General features: G+C 50.4%; 1 protein-coding gene across 8 annotated transcripts in view; it reads right to left on the reverse strand.

Annotated features, from left to right (window-relative positions):
• GAS7 (growth arrest specific 7) overlaps window positions 1-26,203 on the reverse strand; it is a 212,118-nt gene that overhangs the window by 6,904 nt on the left and 179,011 nt on the right. For all 8 annotated transcript variants that reach the window (XM_061391065.1, XM_061391066.1, XM_061391071.1 and 5 more), the window contains 8 exons: window positions 25,480-25,569; window positions 22,121-22,236; window positions 19,246-19,320; window positions 14,176-14,254; window positions 6,784-6,912; window positions 5,546-5,669; window positions 1,909-1,988; window positions 244-342 (listed from right to left, as the gene is read on the reverse strand). In XM_061391065.1, the coding sequence (XP_061247049.1) occupies window positions 244-342; window positions 1,909-1,988; window positions 5,546-5,669; window positions 6,784-6,912; window positions 14,176-14,254; window positions 19,246-19,320; window positions 22,121-22,236; window positions 25,480-25,569 (792 nt within the window). The remainder of the gene's footprint in view (window positions 1-243; window positions 343-1,908; window positions 1,989-5,545; window positions 5,670-6,783; window positions 6,913-14,175; window positions 14,255-19,245; window positions 19,321-22,120; window positions 22,237-25,479; window positions 25,570-26,203) is intronic.

Raw genomic sequence — 26,203 nt, forward strand, 5'->3', positions numbered from 1 at the left:
GAGGCAAGGTCACCTCCAGCTATTTTAACCATCATAACACATCTATGGGGTGCGCTTGGGATGGAGTAACGTAGTTGCCCAGGGTAACTGACACGTCCATCCCAAGAGGTCCCTGCCCACCCTCAGGACAGATTCCTCCATAGCAGCTATGTAACCTGCCACCATGGCACAAAGGCCATGGCTCCCCCTGGCCCAGCATCCCCCAGGGGCCCCACTGGTCTCGACCTAGGTTGGAGAACTCACGCTTTGGTTGAACATGTCCGTCTCGTGCCGCAGCTGCGTGTACTGGCAAAGGTGCTGCCGTATCATCTCCACCCTCTCCACCTCCAGCCGCTCCAGCTCCTGGCGAGGAGGAAACCCACAGAGACCTCTGGGGGGTGTCCCTTCAACCTGGGGACCTTCCCCCTACACGGGTCCTTGACCATCCTAGAGGCAAAACACAGATGCTGCCCGACTCCCTGGGGTCTGGCGAGGCACCCACCCCATATCTGGGGGCGAAGGTATAGCCAAGGATGCAGTAGCTGCTGTTTCCTGAATCTCCTTCTGCCAGGCATGGTGGGTACTATGAGCTTTCCATGCATCGCTTAATTGTCCTCATCATAATGTTAAGAGATACAGGTTCTGTTCTTACCTTTTCCAAACAAGGGAATGAACACCTCGAGGGGTTACATCGCTTGCCCAAAGTGACAAGGAATTATGGGAGCAGTGGGATTTGCACTTTTGTGCATTTCTTTTTTTTTCTTTTGGCTGCACAGGATCTTAGTTGCGGCATGTGGGATGTAGTTCCCTGACCAGGGACTGACCCCAGGCCACCTACACTGGGAGTGTGGAGTCTTAGCCACTGGACCACCAGGGAAGCCCCCTGTTGTGCCCTTAATCAAACTTCTGCACCGCTGCAGCCCCAGGCCCTGACAGGGCTGAGAAACAAAACACGTGCAGGAGCTTCTGCCCTTCAAACTCTTGGGGCTTTGTCCCTGGGCCTCTGCTGAGTGGCCTCGTCTCTGTCCACCCTGAGTGCTGAGGGACAGGCCGGGGAGGCAGAAGGGCCAGGAGCGGGGTGGCCAAGGCCACAGGGAAGAGCAGAAATTTGCTTTGACTCCTAAATGGCCCTGCTTCTTTGGAATTTAGGGGATCCGGCCACTATTCTGTGTCCAACTAGGTCACTGCCCAGGTGATTAGCCGGGAGTCGGGGGAGTAAGCAGGAAGCTTAATTAGGAGATTAACCAGGAGGAAATCTAGGCCACTGTCCCCGGGGGAGGCCTCTAATCTGCTCTGGTGGGCTGGTGCCTGCAGAAGGCAGAGGGTAGTCCCATGCTGGATGGGCAGATGGACAGGGGTGGCTTGGGGCAGAGGGATGGTGTGATAAGCACTTGGCAGGACACCTCCTTTCTCACCTGGCCCAGTGGCCCAAGTGCCAACCCATCTCACCATCTACGCAGTGGGTGCTGACTTCACAGAAATACTCAGGAGAGCAAAGAAGTGGTCCAATGCCTGTTCCCCCACCCCTGGTCAGAGGCCTCCCCCACTGCCCCAACCTCACCCATCCACACGTCTCGCAAGGCTCTGTGATTGTAGACCCTTAATTCTTCTGGGGGAAGGAAGGCCCACATTTCCTACAACTTGGCTATTTTTCCTAAATGGACCACTCTCTGCTCGGTTGACCCTGACCCCTCAGGACGATACAGCAAGAGCCCATAGCTGCCTGTGTTCACACAGTAGGAAGTGCCAGAGCAAGGGTATGAATCCACATGGCCTGGCCTGGAGATAAGCTCTCAGTTTCAACATTAGAGAAGATCTAATGACCATCTCTCACCTCCACCCATCGACCTCACGTCCACCAGCATCCACCCATAGCTTCCTGAGCGCCCACCCCTGCGGGGACATGCTTCTGCATCTCCAGTCACTCACCAATGTGGTGGTCACCATCTCTTCAAACCACTTGGACTGGGCCTGGTTGTAGAGGTCCACACAGCGCATGAGGTCATCTCCTGCAAAGGGCCAAGGCCACTGTCACTCACCAGGGCTGCCCTCTGCCACCTGTACCCCACGGCCGAGGTGATGGAGGCAAAGAAGGGGCAACCCAGCATTATCAAAGACTGGCTTCAGAGCGTGCACCTGAACTTGACTCCAGATGCCAAAAACTCAGGAAGGCGGTATGTACGGTGTGGGTCGGGGTACTCCGGGGACCCCTCAAGTCTATCATAAGCCCCAGAAATGCTTCCTCCTCTAGAGATGGCAGTTTGATTTCACATTGGCAAGTCCTGCTTGGTTGAACAATGTGTCTCAAGCAACTCGGTACTAGTTACAGAAGGGAAGTTTGCACACCACGTCCATCCACTGGTGTGTCTGTGTGTCTCTGTGATTGTGTGTCTGTGTGTGTGTACAGGCAGCAAGCTGTCATTCTGAAACACAAAAGAACGTGTCTGATGCTTTATGGCTCATTCATGTACAATAATGGTATAAAAACAGGCACCAGAGTTTACCACACCAATGCCAGGATACTGGCTACCTTGGGAAACAGAGAAAGGGTCCGGGTGGGAAGGGATGGGCTCTTTCGATAGCATTTCTTAAGAGAGACATCTGAAACAAACTATTCTATCTTGATGGCCAGTGTGTTCTTTTATGTAATTGTATATGTTTGAGACAGTTTATAGTTAGAAAGAAAGCAACCTGAAAGCGTTACTAAGGTCCTGGTACCCTAGACTCTTGCTACAAAGAACACAATTTCTGAACCAGAAGCACTGGTACACCCTGGATATTTGCTCCAAATGTGATCTCATGATGTTCCCCAGACAGGGCGAATCAGAAACGATTTGCACAAGTTCCTTGGGTGATTCATGTGTACATCACAGTTGGAGGAGCACAGGTCGGTCTGCATAGAGCTTCCTGATTATCACAGGGTTCCAGAGAAAGGAAGACACCAGGGACTTCGCTCACGATGGGAAAACTCATGAGTGAACCCAACGATAATGGGTTAACCCTTCAAAGGGATCCCTAGAATGGCATCACTTGCTCACGTGTATTCAGATATGAAAGCGAAGGGAAGTGGGGGAGAGTTATGCCCAGTGCCTGGCTCAGGGTCTCCTCCCCAGTGAGCCACACCATTATCTGGGAGCTAAGCCTTGAGAAACAGAACCCACGTCAAGGGCTTGGTTCATTTTGCTCTTGGTCCAAGGCCAATGGCTGGGCCCTTGATCCCAAGAAGGACTGAACTGGAGGGAAGAAAGTGGATATTTCACTGCAGTCACAGTCCCACCAAAAGCCTGGGCCTGACTGTGGGTAAGGTCACCCTTATAAACACAATATGAAATTCCCAAAGCTTTATTTGTTGATCCTGATGTTGAGAACATGCTTCACGAACCTCTGCAACATCAGGAAATAAAGTAGATGAAGGCAGGTGTGTCTCTTCCCTATGCAGTCCAAGGGTTTGAAATCAGACCCTTCTGAACAGTACAGGTTAAGGACACGGATTCTGGAACCGGATTACTGGGGTGTCATATAGCTCTACTGTTTACTAGCTGTGCAGCCTTGGACCAAGTTGATTCACCTGCCTGTGCCTCAGTTTCCTCATGTGTAAAATGGGGATAATAACAGTACTTTCAGAGAGCCACAGTGAAGATTAGGCAAACCAAGAAAAAAAAATGAAAAAGAAATACAAAGAACAAAATAAAAAAATAAACCACTTATGAAAAATATTTGCAATTCAAATGACAAAATGTTGATTTTCCTAACATAATCCCTGTCAATCAATCAATGAGAACAAGACCCGCCATCTGACAAGAAAATGGAAAGATAATATGAGTGAATCATTTTAAAAGTCACAGATGATTTAAAAGTCTATTTTTAAAATGCTCAACTCTACTAAAAAAGCAGTGTAAATTAAATTAGAAACAAAATACTATTTTTCACTAGATAGCTAGGATATCAAAATGAGACAGGATACAGTGTTGACAAGAGTTTAGGGAACAGGCATTCATAGAGAGTAGGCATACCCATCTGCAAAGCAACTTGGAAACATCCATCAGAATGAATACAAGCCTCTGACCCAGTTACACCCCCACATCCTGGCGACATGCAGACACCCCCCCCCCCCCCCGCAGCCCACAGAGAGGCATTTATAGTAACAGCATCGCTGGCATTGACAAACACTCTGAAACCATCTGAGAGTCCTACAAAAGTCCATTAGGGGAATGATGAAATACATCTGGATACAATCATATACTTGCACGTTATTCAACTGTTTAAGAAATCTGATGTACATAAATGGATGGGTAAATAAATTGACGATGAAACAGACCTATCTCTAAGATACATCTATTAAAATGTAAGTTCAGAACAATATAATATGATATGTATATACATTTAAAAACATTTAAAAAATTAGGGTGTGTCGACAGTGACTATATCTGGAGAATAAGATTTTATATTCTTATGTGTTGATTAAAATATTTTGTCAAGCAGCAATATTGTTTTTGTAACATAATTATTTAACAGTTTCTGTAGTTAAGCTAATTTAAATGTGCCTCTCCTCTCCTTGAGTTTTCTTTCCTACTCCCAACAGGTGTAGCATGGCTTCTGTTTCTACTACTGTGCTATTAAAGATTTTTATATAAATGTTGCATTTATATTACATTATTCTGTTATGACATCTTTACATCATCTTATTTCCAAATGTCCCTAAGATGCTGTTTTTCATCCTTTAATGAACTAATTACACCAGGTTCAACAGAAGTTGGGGTGAAAAAGATTTAGAGACCAAACCATCCAATCCAAACCTTCTCTCACAGCACATATTCTAATCCCAGAAAGCAAAGTGCTTTACCTTTTTACCTTGTACACTGCGAAACTGGTTGTTAAGCTATATTGAAATTTTTTTAAAAAAACTTTCTTGCTGATTTTTCTCCCCCTTCCTTGTGCATTAGCTAATTTTTACCTCTAGGTGGAAGCAGAAGCTGACTCACAGGAATATTTTGGAGAGACTCTGAAATATGGTTCTTTCTTTTCTTTTTTAAAAATATTTTCTTGGCTGCACTGCAAGGCATGAGGGTTCTTAGTTATCCAACCAGGTGTCAAACCTGCACCCCTTGCGCTGGAAGCGAGTAGTCTTAACCACTGAATTGCCAGAGAAGTCCCTGAAATACGATTATTTCTTTAAACAAAATGTCAGCCTCTATTCTGGGTCAGAAGTCCATCACTGGAGGAGAACCTTTGGAGAACTAGTACCCGGGGAGGTGGGGCAACTTGGCGGGTGGGTGGGGTTTGCACTTCAAGGAACTCCAGGCAGGGGCAAGACCCCTCAATTCTAGGTCCTGGAGGAGTCTGCCCACCACCTGACCAGAGACCCTGGGCTTGGGCCAGAAGCAGCCCTCTCTGGGTAGGGTGTGGGGAGACCCCTCCCTCGCCACTGCTTCCCGCTCCACAGCCTGCACCAGTCTCACCCTGTGGAACGCATATTCCCAGGCACCCCATCTCCCAGCCTCTCCTGTCCATGCCTCTGGGACCAGGTGAGGACAGAGAGGGCAGCAGGCGACAGGGCAGCACTCACCCGCCTGCGTGGACTTCCTCCGGGCCTTCTTGATGTCCTCCTCTGTCTTGTTGCTCAGCTTGATCTCCAGCTGCTGGGTCTTCATCTCCAAGTCTCTCTGCCGCTCCGTGAGGGCTTTTCGGGCCTGGGGTCCAAGGACGTGGAGTTAATCACAGGCTCAGAGACAGCAAGGGCCCACTGGGCCTGGCCTCCTATTTTAGGTTGCTGTTCAGTCGCTAAGTTGTTTCTGACTCTTTGCAACCCCGTGGACTGCAGCACGCCACACTCCCCTATCCGTCACTATCTCCTGGAGTCTGCTCATCATGTCCATTGAGTTGGTGATGCCATCCAACTATCTTGCCCTCTGCCACCCCCTTTTCCTCTTGCCTTTATTTAATCTTTGCCAGCATCAGGGTCTTTCCTAGGTAAGTCCTTTCTTTTCCCTGCTTTGGTAAATGAGGCTACAGGGGTTCCGTTAGGCTGAGTGGCCAGATCAGCATCACTCAGCCAGCTGGGGACCACACTGAGGCTGCAAAGCATCCTTTAATCCTTGGCCTAGAGCAAGCCCCCCAGAGCATGTTTTCACTGGAGCATGTACATGCACTGGGGACCCAGGCAGTCCTGAGACCACAGCTTCTCCAGGGAGGCAGGGACCACAGAGATCATCGACGTCACCTCCCAACAGTGCTCAGCAGCTGGTGACACCAGCCTCCCCCTTCTGGGGTGGAATGGGCCTGTCGGTGCTGGGCACTGGCAAGGTCTAGGGTGCCCGCAGAGGTAACACGGTCCTCTTCTCCCGCACCCCTCCCAAAGGCGCTGGGGTCAGCCCCGGGGGGAGACCTCTCTCTGCTCCATAACTGACCATCAGAGCTCCCAGCAAGGTCAGACCACCTTGGCCTCTGGGAGGGGGGTGGTCCAGTCAGGAGGGATTCTGCCAGGTGAGACCCAGACAAAGGGGCCCTGTGTGGACTGGCAGTACATCCAGGCTTCAGGACCCTCAAAATCAGGGTGTATCTTGTCTCACATTCTACAACCCCAAGGCAGGTGCAGCCTCTCCCACACTCACCGGGAATCTGAGCACCAGGGGAAGCACACACGTAACCTTCGGCCGGGGTAGGGGGTTCTCACACTACCCCGCAACCCCAGATCTGGCTGCAGGGGGGACAAACGCCCCTGCCAGGGCACATGGAGCCCCTGCCGGCCCCCAGCCCCTGCTCCCTCCAGCAGGACCCCTCCCACTCCGCGACCTGGGCCCTCACCTTCTCCACCGCTGCGTAGCGGCTGGCAAGCTGCTTGCGGAGGTCTGCGATGTGGTGGTCACACTTCTTCATGTCCTTCTTGAAGTTCTCGCGGAAGTTCATCAGGGGCTTCTCCACCTCGCTGTGCAGCTGTCGATGGGGGAGACACACTCAGGACCCGGGGGGCACAAGCTATGAGAGGAGGGAGGGGGTGCTCTCTCCCACCCCGTGGGTGAGGATGGATATCATCTCACAGGGAGGTCAGAGACACGTGGTTGTGGTATGCAGTTGAGGAAGTCACCTCCACCGGCCAGGCCCAGGGTTCACACCAAAGGATGGGTTAGTGCCTGGAGCCCACCAAGTCCCTGTGGGCACCCTCTTCCTGTGTGAAGCCCGCAGAGCCTCCTCCAGGGCTTTGCTCAGATGTATCCCTTACTTTCTAAACTGGGAGCTTTGGGGACCATCCCTGTGACCCCAAACACTCAGCCACTATCACAAGGGCGACATTTAACCAGGCGATCTCGGGTCGGTTCTACTTATTGATCATCTACCACGTGCCAGGTGCAAGGACCACAGATGATGTGCACGTGGTCCAAATCTCCAGGAAGCCATGGTGGGGGCTCACAGGGACCCTCCCTGGGCTGTGCCCGCTGGTCAGCGCGGAGGCTGGCGCACCCCCACGCCACCAGAGTGGACCAGCCTTGCACCTCTAGGGCCAGAGAAGGGCCCTTTATGCTCTGAGAGGCGCTGGGTGGCATCAGGTTTCCCAGCTTTCTTTTCTTTCATTCCTCTTTTCCACCCCACTCTCTTTGGAAGGAGAACTGTTACTTAAAACTTTTTTTTGAGGGTACGAACATGAGATGTATGTGACAACAGATAAATATGGACCTGCTGTGGTCAAAGGCACAGTCTAGCGGCCTCCCTGCCCCTGACTCAGCTTCTCAGAGCCTCACCCACCCTGTCTTGGCTCCTAAGGCCCCCAAAATAACCTCTAGGACCTCCTTACTGGCCTCCTAGGGCCCCTGACTTGGCCTTCCAGGGTCTCTCAACCTCCACTCTTCCCGCTGGGAATCAGAACTGAACCTCCCTGGATGGATGACATGCCAGCTCTGGGACTTCTCTCCCTCCTCACCAGGCTCTTTCTTGCTACATTACCTTTTCTCCAGAGGCCTCAAGGATGGAGGTGCTCCCTGTACCAAACCACTGATTACATGTTGACTCTGAACTCTAGGAGGGTGGAGGCCATGCTGGCTGGGCCCCTGTTGTATCCACAGTGCCTGGCCGGAGCTGGTACACAGGGGGCCCTCCTGCACTACTCAGAAAAATGAGATTTTCGGGGCCCGATGCTCTGGGTGACAAGATGATGCTTTGCTGGTGGGTGACCTTCAAAGTCTAATGGAGCCAGGGCTGCACTTCCACCTCTCCCCTCATGTTGGCTGTAATGTCTGCTATCATGTTTTTGAGCCCTGGGAAGATTCCTTGCACAGGAAAACACCCCCATCTGGTGGCAATCTGTAAGATGTTACCAACTTAACTGCTTTTGAGACCTAGGGAACCCCCTCCCCACACAGATTAGGCACTGGGGGAGGAAGGCGAGGGCTGCACAGTTGGCTGCCTTGGGAAACTGCTCCTGGTTGTGGGTCTATATGGGTTAACTTGGCTTGTTGACCCAGTAACTCTGAGCTCTCTTTCTGAGGCCCTGGACTGCGAGTGATTTCCATATATTCATATGCCCAGGAGTGACCTGCAGAGACTTGTCAATCCTCAGGATTTCTCTGTCCTGGCCCCAGACTGTGTGGTCTGGGGAGGGACCAAGATCCTGCCCAGACCCCCAAGGCTCTCCCCAAATTCCAAATGACATTCTGGAAACATCACACTACTGGCTGTTAGAAGTGATTCAATCCCATGGATTGAAGACCCACAGAAACTCACTCTATATTTTAAGTACTTTAACAAAAAGGCTAATTTTTTAAGAAAGTTGGCTAGATGTCTTTATACTCATTCTTAAGTTTTAAGCATTACAGGCTAACCAGGAGGCCAAAGTCCTCCACAGAAGTTTGTCCTTATGAGCTTGAACTGGCCTGGCTTGGCTGCAATAGGCCATTGAAGCCATTCAGTTTGCCTTTCAGAATTTCTGCCCCTTCCTTCCACGTCACTCATCAGAAGAGAGCAAGAGAAGTCTCAGGTTGGAAGGAATTTCAGACACCACAGGAAGACCTCGGAGAAACTGTGGGTTGGGTGACGGACTGCCACAATAAAGTGAGTGTCACAAAACAGTGAGTGTTGCAATAGAGCAGGTCACATGGATGCTCTGGTTTCCCAGTGTGCACGAGAGCAATGTTTTATACTACACTGTAGTCTATTAGGGCTTCCCAGGTGGCTCAGCGGTAAAGAATTCGCCTGCCAATGCAGGAGATGCAGGAGATGTGGTCCCTGGGTCAGGAAGACCTCCTGGAGGAGGAAATGGCAACGGACTCCAGTATTCTTGCCTGGAAAATCTCCTGGACTGAGAAGCCTGCGGGCTACAGTCCACAGAGTTGAAAAGAGTCGGTCATGACTGAGCAAGCATGCATGTAGTTTATTAAGTGTGCAATAGCAGTGTATCTTAAAAATGTTCATGCCTTAATTTTAAAAATACTTATTACTTGGATTTCCCTGGTGGTCCAGTGGTTAAGACTCTGTGCTCCCAAGCCAGGGGGCACGGGTTGGATCCCTGGTCGGGGAGCTAAGATCTTGCATGCTGTGGGTACGGTCAAAAGAAAAATATTTATTACCAAAAAATGCTAACCATCATCTGACAATGCAGGGTTGCCACACATCTTCAATTTGTAAAAAAGAGACACTAAAGCCAAGTACTATATAGAACAAGGATGCCTGTATCTGGTCCCGTGTTTCTCAAACAGTGCATTGCTAAGAGCTGTGAAATGGTTAGTGGATCAGGACGGCTTTTTGATGAGCATAGCCCAGACATGAAGAGGAAACATCAGAGATGTTTTAGCCACATACGGGGGTATCTGTATGTGATTATCTAGGTGTGGATACGTGTGTGTTCCGGGTGGCCATGGAAAATGTATAACTGGGTCACAGTCAAGTCAGTTTCAAGTCTCACTGATTTGGTCCAAACACTTCACTTCACACTTGAAAAAAATGGAAGCCCAGAGATGCTAAGTGGCTTCTCCCAAGATCACAAAGCTTGTGAGTGATAGCACTGATAAAAAATCATTTTTTTATCATTCTCTTGAGGCCCTCTGTGCCCCCCAAAAATCTTCTGGCTGAATACATGGCCTCGATTGCATGATTAAATTTTCTCCCATCGCAAGGAATTTTTCTATTCTCTCTTCCTCACCCAGAAGCAGGTATAACTTCCTTTATACAGAGCAATCTTATTTCTTTAATAGTCTGTTGCTTTGAACAATGGCTCGGGCTAGGAGACTTAGAAAAGCCTAAGATCCCTGGAATGAAATTGCATTTCTTAAAGAGCTCTTGCCCCTCGACACAGAATACTCAGGAAGGACATTTTCAAGGAGCCTTTTGGAGCAGATGTTAAAATGGGTTTTGCACATGTGGAGCTATATTTATCTATGGTGGATGGATAGTCTTTTCTTTTTAAGGAATTGTCATACAATCACTGGGCTGCTACTATGGCTGCCTGAGGCCACCAACATTGACTGATGGGCTGGAGGCAGCAGACATTCTTATGGAAAAATCTATGTGTGAATTTTGTGTGAGTATTTTTCAGAAGCCTCCCATCAGCTAGATGAAGTCAGCTCTGAATTAAAACATCCCGGCATTTGGAAGATCAGCCTGTACCATGGTGGACAGTCCCTAAGAGAGGGCAGTGTGCTTCAGCACAGAGTTCTGGGTTTTAAATGCCACTGGTCTGCCCAGAGGAAAGGGCCAGGGGTCAAGGCTCCAACCCACTCAGTCTTCTCCTTTGTTTCCTCAATAGCTGAGCCCACTTGGCTATGTGACCACGGGCTGTGACTTGACCTCTTTGTTCCTTCTCATTTGTGAAACGGCGATGTTGTCTTGCATTATGCCTGATACAACTGAGGGAGATGAGTTACATCCTGCACATGAAACTCATGTAACCGTGATACTGTGATACATGGGGTTGGCTGTATATGTTAGGATTTTCCCATGTCCAGAAAATCCCAAATGGACTTTTTGGCCCACCAAATGACAACGTGTTTATTTTGCTCTTCATCCCCGCTCCTGGCCGGAACTCCTGGAGCCTTTGTAATTTCCTAAACAACAAAGGTGCTGAGAGAGCGTCTTCTGCTTAATATTTGGTCTTTGAGCCCAGTTCTGACACCAACTCCTACATTTCTTAGAATTTCTTATGAGACGAGTCTTGGTGGGCTCCTGGATGAGGGTTTGTCACCAAAAAGATCAGGCCATGATTGGAACTTTCAGCCCCTTCCTCTGATCCCTTGGAGGGAGAGGAAAGGGGCTGGAGACTGAGTTAATAATTATGCCTATGTGATGAAGGGCTTCCCTGGGAGCTCGGCTGGTAAAGAATCCGCCTGCAATGCAGGAAAGCCCAGTTCGATTCCTGGGTTGGGAAGATCCCCTGAAGAGGGATAGGCTACCCATTCCAGTATTCATGGGCTTCCTGGTAGCTCAGATGGTAAAGAATCCACCTGCAGTGAGGGAGACCTGGGTTTGATCCCTGGGTTGGGAAGATCCCCTGGAGGAGGGCATGGCAACCACACTCCAGTATTCTTGCCTAGAGAATCCCCATGGACAAGGAGCCTGGTGGGCTACAGCCCATGGGGTCACAAAGAGTCAGACACAACTGAGAGACTAACACACAGCACATGTGATGAAACCTCCACAAAAGTCTGAAAAATCACAGGGTCCAAGAGGTTCTGAGTTGGTGAACACACCCACGTGCTGGGATGTGCATCCCCAGCACCATGGGGACAGACACCTGCACTCAGGACCCTTTCTTACCTGACCCTGAGCATCTGTTCATCTGTGGCCTTTATCATACCCTTTAATATATAATAAACTGATGAATAAGTGTCTCCCTGAGTTTTGTGAGCTCTTCTAATAAGTTACCAAACCTGATGAGGGGATCACTCAAAACCCTGATTTGCAGCCAAGTGGGACAGAAGTTGTGAGTAACCCGGTGACCCACTACTTATAACAGCCGTCTGAAGCAAGGGTGGCCTCGTGGGACTGAGTCCTTAACCTGCAGGATCTGATGCTGAGCTCGGGACAGTTAAGTGTCAGAAGTGAATTACACTGTAGGACCTCCAGCTGGGGTCAGGGAATTGGTCAGTGTGGGGAAAACCCAGACATTTGGTGACTAGAAGTAGTGCTGTGAGTACGTGTAAGAATTTGCTTAGTCGTGTCCGACTCTTTGCAACCCCATGGACTGTAGGCCACCAGGCACCTCTGTCCATGGAATTCTCCGGGCCAGAATACTGGAGTGGGTAGCCATTCCCTTCTCCAAGGGATCTTCCCGACCCAGGGATCGAATCCAGGTCTCCTGCATTGCAGGCGGATTCTTCACCGTCTGAGCCGCCAGTGCTGTGAGCAGCAGTAGTAAAAAGTAAGATTATAGGAGAACTGCATGGGGGAGGGCTCTGTCTCCCAGTGAGCACTTCACAAATGACTGAGAATCGGGGGCCTGCTGATGGGGAGAAAAGGCCACCAGGATTCCCGGGGATCCAGCAGGTGACCATTTAGAAGCCTGCAGACTTGGCTCCCAGCCTCGATGCTCACAATGCTCACGACACAGCCTCACCATTCATCTCACGGTCAATGGAGGTTTCTACAGCCGCAGAGATTGGAGCTGCCGGGGGTTAGGAGAGCAGAAGGGAGACCTAGAGGGAACATTGCTGTGATCTACAGCTTAAAAATAACTCACTGCTCTGTATACAAGGTTCAAAGGCGACTCGTTTACGGGGCTCCTTTCTCTGCCAGTGCTCGAGAGGCAATTTCCTTGTGAAATGGTTGGTGTCTAAGGTTAGTGTGCCCTTGTTGGTGCAGGAGTTCTCACTCACGTTTGGGTGTCAACTCCCTCTCGGGGCACCAGCATCCTTCAGGAGCGGGGAGCTGGTAATGGCACTGTTTCTCCTCCCAGCTCCGCTCTTTATAAAGCTCCCTCGCACATCTCAACTGTATGAGTCATTCATTCTGCCCTTGGTGTGCAGAGAACCATCATGGGGCAGGGTGGGGAGATATGGAAACAAAGCCAGTTTCCTGTCCCCCAACAGTGCAGAAAGCCCAGAAATGCAACTGCTGTGGGAAAAGCACTAGAAAAGAGACAGGACTAGTGAGTGCTGAGCGTGGAAATCTCGGGAAAGAGCAGCCATCTTGGGGGATGCCACCTTCAAGCAGTAAAGGAGGTGGCGTACCCCTCAATTTTAAAGTGTGGGCTTATAGGCAACTCTAATCAATGTCCTGCGCTAAGCCATAATGGAAAAGAAAATGTAAAAAGAATGTCTTTGAAAGTGAAAGTCGCTCCGTCATGTCCGACTCTTTGCAACTCCATGGACTATACAGGCCATGGAATTCTCCAGGCCAGAATACTGGAGTGTGTAGCCTTTCTGTTCTCCAGGGGATCTTCCCAACATAGGGATCGAACCCAGGTCTCCAGCACTGCAGGCGGATTCTTTACCAGCTGAGCCACGAGGGAAGCCCAAGAATACTGGAGTGGGTAGCCTATCCTTTCTCCAGCGGGATCTTCCCAGCCTAAGAATCAAACCAGCAGGGTCTCCTGCATTGCAGGAGGATTCTTTACCAGCTGAGCTATCAGGGAAGCCCTAAAAAAAAAGAATGTCTATGTTGTATATAACTGAGTCACTTTGCTATACAGGAGAGATCAGCACAGCATTGTAAATCAGCTATGTGCTGTGCTGTGCTAAGTCACTAAGTCGTGTCCAACTCTTTGCAACCCCATGGACTGTAGCCTGCCAGGGAATTTCTCCAAGCAAGAAAACTGGAGTGGGAAGCCATTCCCTTCTCTAGGGGGACCTTTCCAACCCAGGGATCGAACCTGGGTCTCCTGCAATGCAGGCAGATTCTTTACCGTCTGAGTTACCAGGGAAGCCCAAGCCTCACCATAGCCCAGGGTTAAACTTGGAGGAATTTTGTGAGTTGATTAGTAAAGAACAACCAGTATTAAAACTTCAATGGTCTAAACTTAAAATTAACAAACTGTATTAAAAACAAAGGTAACACATACCCTCATACCCTCCTATTAACGACACCTGACGATTATCTGCACTCTTGATGGATGTGTATGGCTTTCGATGCTATTTTGTTGGTACAGGGGAGCAACCATCTATTGCTAGCATCTCTTCCTGACTCTTGAAATTTACACCATGGAAACCAGGCAACACCACACACTGGAGCAGCAGCTGCACATGTGTGTATAAGACCAACCCAGGGAGGGGTTACCTTGGCAGAGAACTTGAGGTGAACTTCAGCCTCATCTGCAAGGCTCTTCTTCACCTGCGCCCACGCTTCTCCCAGGGAGCTGCAACACCAAGGAGACGGTGAGGCTCGTGGACAGACGCACTGACCTCAGGGCAGAGGCCACAGCCCTCCCCCCATGAGGCAGGATGGTGGGTCTTGACTCCGAGTCCCTGGGGAACGTATGATGCCTGAGACCATGGACTTGGATGAGGAGGAGGTCGGGCACAAAACAAACTTGAGTACCATGCCTTGACCTATGGGACTGGAAAAGCCACCCCCAAACGAGCTGAGCATCGCACAGCTGAGAGAACTGACTGCAGCAGCCAGCTGAGTGCCTGGGAAGTGTCCAGAAGCCCAGAGGACTAGGCAGATGGGGCTGGTGGGGGGTGTCACGAGGGCCCTGATACCTGTCCCATGACTGTCCCCTGCCTTCCCGTCACCCTCCCTGGTTTGTTGTTGAGGGGTGCAAACACCTGCTGGCAAACAAGGAGGGAGAATGGGTGCCTTTCCAGGGAGAAGCCCTTCTCTAACAGAAGGTATCACACAGCCCTGCCTCCAGGCAAACCTCCAGTGGCCTGACTTCTGGGGGGGCGGGCTAAGATGGACCATCTGGGTCTAGGGGCCTCCTAGGGCTGCCCACACAGCTGAGAAGGCTCGCCATCCCCATCTTCAGGAACATGGCCTCCCGACCCATGCTCTAGAACCTATTCTGGCCAGTAATAAAGCCCCAGTGCTGCCCACAGCCAACCAGAGAATGGCAGAGTCCTCTAAGCTAAATTGCTTTTCCACTTGAAAGAGATGTTCCGAGTACAAGCAATCTCCCAAAGTCCCCTGGACTTTTGAAAGCATGCCCCTACGCTCCAATCTCCCTGACTGAGAACTCTTGAACCTCTCTGACCTTCCCACTGATGCTCCTGCATTCTTGCTCGAGACCTCTTCACCCAGCCAGTACACCAGGGCTGAACGGTCAGTTGACTTCCTTTCATCAAAAAGCCACTTCCCCCAGAGAATTCATTAAACTCGAGTGGCAAAACCTGATTAAAAGACAGCCTGCTGCGAGGCTTCTGGGTTCTAAGCTGAGCAACCAGCAGCTGAAAATTACCCAACAGAACAGAATGGATCCCTCTGATCAGAGTCCAGGCCTGTCTGGTGGTGGTGCTGGCTCAGGCCAGGGTGGGTGTTTACGGGAAGTGCCTGACCGATTTTATCTAGGAGTTGGACAGCAAAGAAAGGTCCCCTTGGGTGATTCTGGCTGGGGGGCCCACCTGAGAAGGGATTGGGAATTGGGATGATGCAAGCTGCTGACGTCTGTCTTGGCCTGAAGGGCCTGAGCTCATGGGAGCTGGGTTGGGGCCATGCTGGGTGGCCTGTACCCTCACCTGACTGGGCAGATGGTTAGAGGGCCTGGGGTGGGGAGGAGGAGGGAGTGGAAGGAGTCATGAGAGTCATACAGATATGGGATCAGAATACCAGGTTCAGAAAAAGATTTATCCAAATACGGGTGATCTATGTGCAATAAAGATGCCAAGCATCTTCACGGAGAAACGAACAGCCTTTCAACACCAGGTGCAGAGACAACTCTACATCCACAGGGAAAAAGAAATCCTGCCCCTGACCCCACGCCACGCACACAGGTGACCTCCAGATGGATCACACAACTAGGATAAAAGTCAACTGCTCACAGCAGCAGTCCTGGGGAGAAGCGGGAGCTCCATGACAGTGAGGTCAAAGGGGGCGTTTCTCCCTGCGGCGAAGCTACTCACCAGCCTGCGGGAGATTTGAACAAGAGCCCAGAAGCCCTGCTGGTGCTGAGTGTTTGTAAGTCAGCTGTTAGCAAAGCACACGGTCAATAACTGGCCCAGGGATGGTGACAGTGACCTGAGACTGTCATCTGGACTATTGGGAAGAAAGGCAGAAGCACAGTTTCACACTTAGGGCCATGTCCTTGGCCCCACTGCTGGGTTGGGCCCCCACAGGCAGGAGGACATCACTCCAAACACGTGGACGGGCCTATCTGAGCTGGTTCAGCCCCCTTGCAATATCTTAGCCAGCCTTGGAGCCACATCACAACTTAGGAAAAAAGCCATTTAGAAATTCTCTCATTGAAGACTGTGATAAGAGGTTGATGGGAAAAAACAAACAAACACCCCAAGACATAATTTCTGTTCCAGAACACCATCTGGGGCCTACTAAATCAAAATCCATGTTACTGTCACAATTACCAACCAGGAAAGACCAAAATCCTTTCCACACAGGACAGCAAAACTGAAGGCAGGATTCATCTCCTGATTCTGTTTATTCTGTACACACCCTGTGGAATCTGAGGGCAACTCAAGTCTCCCCATCAGCATCTTCCTAGGCTACCCTACATCTCTAGGCTCCAGCGTCATGCTGTGAAAGTTTCAGGTGGAAGGGCTGACGGACAAAGCCATGTGTGAATGCAAAGCGGTGGGGCTGCAGGTTGTGAACAGGGGCCCGTGTGCCTCCTGGAAGAAGCGTGTGTGTGGGAGCGGGACGTGGGTACGGGGCTGATGGGGTACGGGTTCATGGCTGTGTTGCAGACGAGCAATGCCAATCCATGACTGTGAGTGTGTGGTGGATTGCCCGTGTTTGTGGCTGCACATGTGTACTGCATGCTGGTGAGGCCTGACTCTGGACTCGTGTAGCCGGGAGCATATGCCATGTGCATGGGCAGGATGGAGTGTCTCTGGCAGTGGCCCAGGCTGAGGAGGTGGAATTTCTTAGGAGCAGTAGCGCAACACGGCAGGGCGTGGGAACACGTAGGAAAGCCCCATCCCCAGTTCAGAGGGGAGACTCCCTCATGGGTCCCCTCCTGCCCTGGTCCCAGACTGGGTACATGGAGCAGGAGGAGGCTGGAGGCAGCTTCCCTGATGTCCCTGGAAGGGACACTGGCCATGCAGGGCGATCCTGTGGTTTGTGGCCTGCTGCGTCCGTAAAAACCATTCCAACCTCTTGGCTGCATGGCAAGCCCACGAAGAGGCCCTAATCAAAGCTATGTTTGGTTGGCAAAGCCCTGTTCCCTGGAGAATTCAAGCTATGAAGGCAGATTCGGGCTTGTTCAACATCACGGCTCTCTGATGACTATGACAGAGTATCTTCCATCCCTAGGAAGTCTCTATTTGAATCTTCATAGGAGGGATTCAAATAGAGACTGCACTGCAGGGAGGTCAGACTAGAGAGGGGACTTCGGGGGGCCTTTCAGCTCTTACCTCCTGAGATTCTGGTTTTGTTTTGTGACTGAGGGGAAATTCACTTAACACAAATGTAACCAGGGGATTTCCCTGGTGGCCTGATGGCTAAGACTCAGTGCTCCCAATGCAGGGGAGCACTGGGTTTGACCCCTGATCAGGGAACTAGATCCCACATGCCGCAACTAAGATCCAGCACAGCCAAAGAAATATTTTCTTAAAAATTAACCGCTTCAAAGAGAACAAGCATTTACTACATTGGCCATCCTGGGCAACTACCACCTCTATCTAGTTCCAAAGCTTTTTTTATCAATATCATCTGTGATGGACTGAATGCTTGTGTTGTTCCCTAAATCCATAGGTTGGAACTCTAGCCTGCAGTGTGGCTGTTATTTGGACATTTATCTGTTACTCTAAGGAAGTAATTAGGGTTAAATGAGGTCATAAGGGTGGGGCCCTGATCTGATCGAATTTGTGTCCTCATAGGAAGAGATACCAGAGAGTTCCTTCTCTCTCCTCACCAAGGGAAAGCCACCTGCCACACAGGAGAGAGCTCTTATGGGACACTAACCCTGCTGGCACCTTGACCTTAGACTTCCCAGCCTCCAGAATCGGGATTAATTAAATTTCTGTGGCTTAAGTCATATGGCTTAAGTCACTCAGCCTATGGTATTCTATTATAGCAACCTGAGCAGATGAACATACACCCCAGAAGGAAACTTTGTACCCATTAAACAGTTGCTCCCAGTCCCCTTTCCCCCAACTCCTGATAACCACCAATCTTCATTCTGTCTCCATGGATCTGTCTATTCTGGACATTTATAAATGGAATCCTATAACATACAACCTTTGCATCTTGCTTCTTCCACTTAGTATAATGTTTTTGAGGTTCATCCACATGGTAATGAGGATCAGTACTTCATTCCTTTTTATGGCTGCATAACATTCCTATCCATATAGCCAACGTGGACAGACTAAAATTAGCTTATGCATTCATCCTTGATGGACATTTTGGTTATTTCCACTTGGTGACTATAATAAATCATGCTGCTATGAACATGTATGTACATATATTTGAATATCTGCTTTCAGTTCTTCTGGATATAAACCTAGGAGTGGAATTGCTGGGTCCTGTGGGAGTTCTGGTTAGTTTTCTGAGACATTGCCAAACTGTTTTCCATAGCAGCTGTGCCGATCTGCCTTACCACCAGCAGGCTGAAACTATGTTAACATATGGAGCTCAGAAGGCAGCAATCTACCCCCAACTAGGGACTCTTCTGTGGCCAGAAGGGTGGGGCTGGGCCTCCCCTAGCCAAGGTCCCACCCACGGAGGTCTGGATGGTCACTGCTGGAGGGTGAGGGAAGCCTGGGCCTAGGCTCACAGGAGAGATTCTAACCAAGGGGCCAGGTGTGGAATCCTCCCACATCTAGTTTCTTGCCAGCCTGCTCTCAGAGACAGGGGAGCAGGGGTGGGCATCTGGAGGCTGGTTCCAAGCTACTGGGGAAAGGGCAGAAGGGGTCCTGGCATACTCCAGCATCTGCCAGGAGGCCCTTGGCTGCTAATGAGTAAATAATGTGGAAGCACAACCTTGAGCATGGATGCCCACACCTGGAGTCATGGCTGGTCAACTGGAGCCGTGAATGCCCACCTTGAACCAAGAATGTTCACCATTAACCATGAATGCCCACTTTGAATCATGGGCACCCACCTTCAGCCAGGTGCATGGAGACCTCACCATCCATATGGGACCATGGCAATGACCAGTGATCAGTGAAAAGGGATCCTCCCCTTTCTTGAGTGTCCCTCCCCCTCCCTACCCCACTCCCTGTTCCTCCTACTCACCCCTCCTCCTGTGCGGCCAAGGAGTTCTGAGAGAGCTTAGCTAAGTTCTTCGCATATTCCTCTTCAATCTTTATCCTGCAAAGGGAGAAAACCCAACATGTCAGCTCCTCAGAGCTAGACCGTGGATCTGACCTGCAGCCTTGCTGCTCATTAACCGTGTAAAGACCATTAATCTGCAAGTACGTGGCTCTTGTCTTTCCACCCGACTCACAGTAGGTGCTTAATATGAGCTGAATGAAGGAATGAAATTGAACCTCGATCTGCAAAGTGGGGGATTGGTGCCTGTGTGAGGATGAAAAGTGGTCATCTGCATAGCCCCTAGCACAGGGCTGGACACATGGCAAACACTTAAATGAAGAGATGTAATTGGTAATGGACCACGGCTGCCCTGCCCCTAAGTGAGAGCTCTGGCGTGAGAGCCTGCAAGGTAGCCACAGCCCCTAAGAAGCAGGAAGAGAACGCTGTCCATGTTCTCCCAGCCCTCAAGGCCGCCAACTTCCCAGCCTGCAGGGTGCAAGCATCTCCATGGAAACCAGTGGTGCCCAGCAGATGCCACATCCCCAGAGAGGGAAGTTGCCTTGGATTTCACTTCCAGCAGGCCCTTGACACACTTTCAAGGCAGCTCTCCGGGGAGGGGTCTGTATTATCTGCCACAACTGTGTAAAACGTGTTGTCATGGCATTAGTCACTGTCTAAGCGGTCCCCTGAAGAGCCATGTTTGTGATGACCAGAGCCGGCCAGACGGCTGGGGCCTCAGAGAGGCCCCTAGTCCATCATCTGGGAAACGAAACAAACCCAGAAATGCTCCCAGGGCTGCAGCATTTGCTTCTTGGCTTCTCAGGAGCTGAAGCGTGAAAGGATGTAGAAAGAGCAACCTGATCGAATCTCCGGGCAGCATTCGGGGGTCACGATCACTTCCCACGTCAGTGCTGAGAGGCCCAGTCTCGGTCCTTCTCTCACCACCACCTCTGCCATCTCCACATCCTCCCAAGCCCGCCTCCCTCGCTTTCTCTCTATCCAGCGAGTCTTTAGTCCCTCCTCTCCCCAGGAGGATGTGGACGGTCAGCCTGCAGCTTCCGGCCAGGAGATCTCTCGAGAAAGCAGATCTAACCATGTCAAAACCACGTCACACTCTTAGCTTCAAAAGTTCAGCAATGCCAACTGTGTGTACCGGGCACGAGGCCTGTCCTCTCCAGGGCTGATGCCAGCCTCGCTCCCCTAAGCTGAGGTCACGTGCTTCACCGGACGGCTGGCCTCCCACCCTGGCCCAGCTCTTGCTTCTGCACCTCAGGTCCCACCCCTCCTGGCTCTGAAAGGTGCCCCTTCGAGACCCTAGGTGGACTGAGAAGTCTCAAGAGTCCACCTGTCCCAGGGAAGACCAGGGTTCTCGCAGGTATGGTTCCATTTATTTATTAATGTGACGTCTTTATGAAAGCATAAACCACAAGTATGTTCAAACTTGGCTTTTCTAGCCATTTTCCTCTTGGCCTGGTGTCTACTGTTTTCTGACACCTGAACTACACAGTATCTCAATTTCCTACCTGTTTCATAGGCCATAAAGCAAAGATTTGATTCTATCTATAGAAAATAGGCCTCCTAAAGGAAAGCAGGTGCTTTAACATACCACAGAATTGTTACTGAATTACTGTTGCTGTAAATAAAAAAGAAACATTGGGACTTCCCTGGCTGTCTAGTGGCTGAGACTCTGCACTTCCAATACAGGGGGCGTGGGTTCGAACCCTGGTGGGTGAACCAACATCCCACATGCCTCTCAGCGTGGCCAAAAAAAAAATTATTTTAAAAATACATTGCCATTTACCGTAAATATTTCCAGTGTGCCTTTGAAATTCCAGATATGAAGTTGTGTGTATGTATGTGTGTGAGGGAGGGGGGTAAGCATATGTGTGTGAATGTGCAGGTAAATGTCAGCTTAACAGAGTCTCATAACTTGGGAGAGCCTGGGGAGGGAGGGAGATGGAGAAGGAGCTTGTCACTATAACTTTCCCCACTTCCATTAGGCTGAATTCATCATTCCCTTGGCTTTGCTGATGGCTCAAGCGGTAAAGAATCTCCTTGCCAATGCAGGAGACACAGGTTTGATCCCTGGGTGGGGAAGATCTCCTGGAGGAGGAAATGGCAACCCAGTCCAGTATTCTTGCCTGGAGAATTCCATGGAAGAGGAGCCTGGCGGGCCACAGTCCAGGGGGTTGCAAAAGAGTCAGACATGACTGAGCAGGCATGCGTTGTTTCCTCATCTACACACAGGCAAACCACTATTATACTCTGCTCTTATCATAATGACCTGACCTCTCCCATCAGACTGAGTTCCCTAAAGGCAGAGATGGGGGTAGGGGTGGGTGTTTCTGGATGCCCAGGGCTGGGATGTGGTTTTGACTCAAAAATGAACAGAAGGTAACATTCTCCTTTTTTGTTACATTAAAGAACAGTGGCTGTGCATGCACAGATAAGCAAAGGAGCCAAGCAGTCTTCATGGCAATATATTATGGAGTGGTGGGGACTGCAGCAAACTGGAAGCACAGGCTCCCAGCACACGGGCAGCTGCTCCTCAGCTCCAGGCACTGTTGCATGAGGGAGGCACAGCCACGGAGCCAGACTTTTTGCTCTCCCCAGAGAGGTCAGATATGCAGATTTTAATGTGAAATCCACCAGTTTTTAACATTGGTTTGAATCTTTGAAAACACTACATAGGCCAAAGCAACACACCTGCTGGCCAGACTTGTCCCAAGGCCCGTGAGTCTGACTCCTATTTTGCACGTCCCTTAGTGCAGAGCTGGGTGTGCGGGGCTCACGCCGGGCTCAGGGACCACGGTGGGTGCCATCACCAGCCCCGGAGCAGGGAGGGCCCAGGACTCACCTTTCCCGGATGAACTCCGACATTTCCTTCTGCATCTGCTTGCCCTTCAGCTGTTTCTGCAGCAGCAGTTCAAACCCAGCCACCGTGCCGTTGCCTTGGGAGTCCTTCTTGTCAGCCTAGGAGGGAGAGAGAGGCAGGAGCGCTTAGGGACACCGGCGTCTGGAGCTGGGATGAACGGAGTGTAGGGAAGACAGACCCCAGAAAAGACCCTGTTGTTCTTCATTCGCTCAGTCGTGTCCGACTCTTTGTGACCTCATGGACTGCAGCACACCAGGCTTCCCATCCTTCACCATCCCCTGGAGTTTGCTCAAACTCATGTCTACTGAGTCAGTGATGCCATCCAACCTTCTCATCTTCTGCCACACCCCTCTCTGCCTGCCCTTAATCTTTCCCAGCGTAGGGGTCTTTTCAAGTGAGTCGGCTCCTTGCATCAGGTGGCCAAAGTACTGGAGCTTCAGCTTGAGCATTAGTCCTTCCAATGAATACTCAGGGTTGATTTCCTTTTATTGTCTGGTTTGATCTCCTTGCAGTCCAAGGGACTCTCAAGAGACCCCGAGTCACCTGCTAATAACCCTGACCTCAGCCCGAGAAGGAGGACGAGGGCAGTAGTCTCAGCCGCCCCAACTCACGCCCCTCCCGGCGCCCTTGCCCCAACGTGCTCCCGGATGCTTGAGCCCTGACCACTGCAGCCGCCCCACATCTGGGCCTCTCAACCCCTCAACCTAGAAATGAAGAAAAGGAAGGGCAGGTGGCCAAGAACACAGGCTCCAGGTGGCTGCTTGGGCTGGCTAGATCCTCTGCAGAATTTTAGCATCTTGACTGAGCTGGGAGACAGTGGATAACCTCGGGGGCAGGTACCCCCAACCCTGAGCCTTGCCATCCACTTTAACACTGGCCAGGCAGTGCCATCCTCCAATGCACATGCCTAAAAGATCGCAGTGACTTCTGGGGAGAAGCTGGATTGAAGGGCCACTGCCAGAGTGGAAAAAGGCAGGTTTCCAGGGTTGACATCTCAGCCACATCACAGTGCAGCTGCTCTGGCCATTGAAAACTTACTCCAAGTACATTTAAGATGTGTGCACTCCATTGTATGAATGCTACATCTTCATGAAAAAGTCAAAGAAAAATTATTCAAAACACTTAGCCCCAATCCACCTCCCAGAAAGGATGGACAGGCTGAGCAATTTGTCCACACTGGGAAAGCCGGCCCAAAGAAGTGGGCTTTAAGGATTGTGTCAGCAGAGAAATTTCTGTGAGAAGAAAAGGTCTTGATGGTCAGGGAGACAAAGCCCTAGGGTAGGTATCAGAGTCCCAGGAAAGCCTGAATCGAGATGGAAGCAGGATGGCACTGACCAGGATTGCCCACTCTCCAACCCCTCTCCCTCCACTGACCTCTGGCTCCCAGGGTACCCATTCCTGGAGTCTAAGCTGGTCCACTTCCCATGCTTGGTTCCTGTTCCCTTCTTTTTGGATGACATCTCCAAATTCAGCTCCTCCCCTCTATCTCCACAGCTGCCACCGTCTTCCCTGGCCTCCCAGAGGCTAAGGGGCACTCCTGCCTTCCCTATATGACACGTGGGGCTTCCTGGGTGGTGCCAGTGGTAAAGAAAATCCACCTGCCAATGCAGGAGACGTAAGAGACACAGGTTCAATCCCTGGGTCTTGGAGGTCCCCTGCAGGAGGGCAGGGCAACCCACTCCATTATTATGCCTGGAGAATCCCATGAACTGAGGATCCATAGGGTTGTGCAGTTGGACATGACTGAAATGACATAACATGCATGCATGTTCCAAGGCACATACAAACCAGATCACATCCTGTTCCTGTTTGAATCCTCTACCATCTGTTTATACTGCAAACAGAATAAAATACAGCACACTGATGGAGCCTATGAGGTCTCATACACTCTGGTCCCTGCTCATCCACACCCCTGAGCTCTTTCTTCACCATCTCCAGGTGTGTCTGTTGCCAGAGCCAGAGTTCTTCCTGCAATATCCCCACCCCATACTCATCTCAGAAGATCTAGAAGAAACACAGATGGGGCAACAGGAATCCCTGGCTAGCTTCTAAAGTGCAAGAGGTTTGGTAGGAAGACAAAAGTGACTGTTTAATATACACTTGGTTAGCAAATCTAAAAAAGGGTAGATAATCCATTCTGCATGGTGGATGAAATTTTATAAAGTTTTTCTTTTTTGATTTCTGATTCCTTGGGGCCTTTGCAAAACTTTATTTTTTTAGGTGTACCATTGGTGATGGTGATTAAGTCACTCAGTCATGTCCGATTCTTTGTGACCCCATGGACTGTGGCCTGCTAGGTTCCTCTGTCCATGGGATTTCCCAGGCAAAAACACTGGAGTGGGTTGCCATTTCCTTCTCTAGGGGATCCTCCAGACCCAGGGATTGAACCTGTGGCTCCTGCATCACAGGCAGATATTTTACTGCTGGGCCACCAGGGAAGCCCCAGTGTATGATTACTGGTTTTTAATATATACACAGGTTGTACAATCATCACCACTGTCTGATTCCAGAATGGGGTGATTTCATTTTTAAAGCCCTTGTTAACTTTAAAATACAAATGTCCAGGAGGACTCCAAGAGTTTCTGAGTAGGACTCGGCATCTGTCAAAAGATGTTTAATTTTGGAAAACTACACATAAAATGTATCATCTTAACCATTTTTAAGTGCACAGTTCAGTGGCATTAAATGGCAACCCACTCCAGTGTTCTTGCCTGGAGAATCCCAGGGACAGGGGAGCCTGGTAGGCTGCCGTCTGTGGGGTTGCAGAGAGTCGGACACGACTGAAGTGACTTAGAAGCAGCACTGTTGGGCAACCATCACCATCATCCCATTCCAGAACTTGCTCATCTTGCAAAACTGGAGGTTCCCATAAGTAACACAGTGGAGGTTCCCATAAGTAACACAAAAGCTCTGGAACCACAGAGTTGCTCACGCTGGAGCTCCCTACAAATTCCTGGTGACTTTGATAGAGACAGGAAGGCTGTCGGAGCAGCACTGTCCAAGATCACCTTCAAGAGCGACAGAACAGGCTGGAGCCCAGGTTCCTTTCGTGGAGTTGACTTTGGTCTCCTGTCACTGCTGAGCAGCAAGGTGACCCTCCAGCTTACTTACATTCTGGCTGGAGTTTCCGTTTTGCCCTGTGGACTCTCTGAGGTTTACAGAATAATCTAGACTCCAAGTGGGTCTTAAGTTTCCAGCCTCCAGTGCTCAACTGACTGCCAGCTGTTAGGATTCATCTGGAGAAGTTGCTTTGCTTTGAGCTCAAGGCTCTTCCCGCACCTCTCGGGTGCTCACTCCTGGTCCCTGGGACCACAGGACAAGGAACACCGAGCACCACTTACCCAGAAGTAGTCACAGTAGCTCCACTCGGTTGGTTTCAGCAGTTGCTGCTCCGGCATTGTGTCTGGGTGAGGGAACGTCACGCAGTTTATCTGGAAGGCACAGACAGGAGAGAGCACAGCTTGGTTAGAGGGTTAGGAGAAGCTGGGGAGGCTTTGGTCCCAGGACAAAGCACTCAAGCAGTCTCCCTACAGGGCCAGCTTGGTCGAGAACATGCACTGGTATCGTGCGGTGGTCAGCATTCAAATGAGGGGTGACCGGCATTCGCCCCCACCCCACAGGGGCTGGAGTCAGTCCAAGCCGTCTTAGAGAGCAGTGCAACAGGGCTTAACAACACAACCAATGTCCAGAGCCCTCCACCAGTGACCCTGCTTGTAGGATTCTCCCCTCCTCCTGCACGTGGCTACAGGGACTTAAGCACACGGTTTTTACCACAGCTATGCCTACACAGCAAAAGGCTAGAGCCCAACTCTACTGGCCATCAGCAAGAGAATCATTAGAAAGTATGAGAGACATGGATAGGAATCATAACCATGGTGAAAGGCCCAGTGAGACATTCTTCTGTACTGATAAGGAAGGTGCAGGACAGTGTTAAGTGGGTGGGTGACTGGGGAGAAGAGGTGGAATAGTATTTAGGGTTTGTTGTCTTAGAGTTAAGAAAAAAAAAAAAAGGAAGGAGGTAGGAATAGATCCAAATTTGGCATATTTCTGGGAGGAAACTGATGA

This window comes from Bos javanicus, chromosome 19 (assembly GCF_032452875.1).
Source record: "Bos javanicus breed banteng chromosome 19, ARS-OSU_banteng_1.0, whole genome shotgun sequence".
Classification (NCBI taxonomy): Eukaryota; Metazoa; Chordata; class Mammalia; order Artiodactyla; family Bovidae; genus Bos; species Bos javanicus.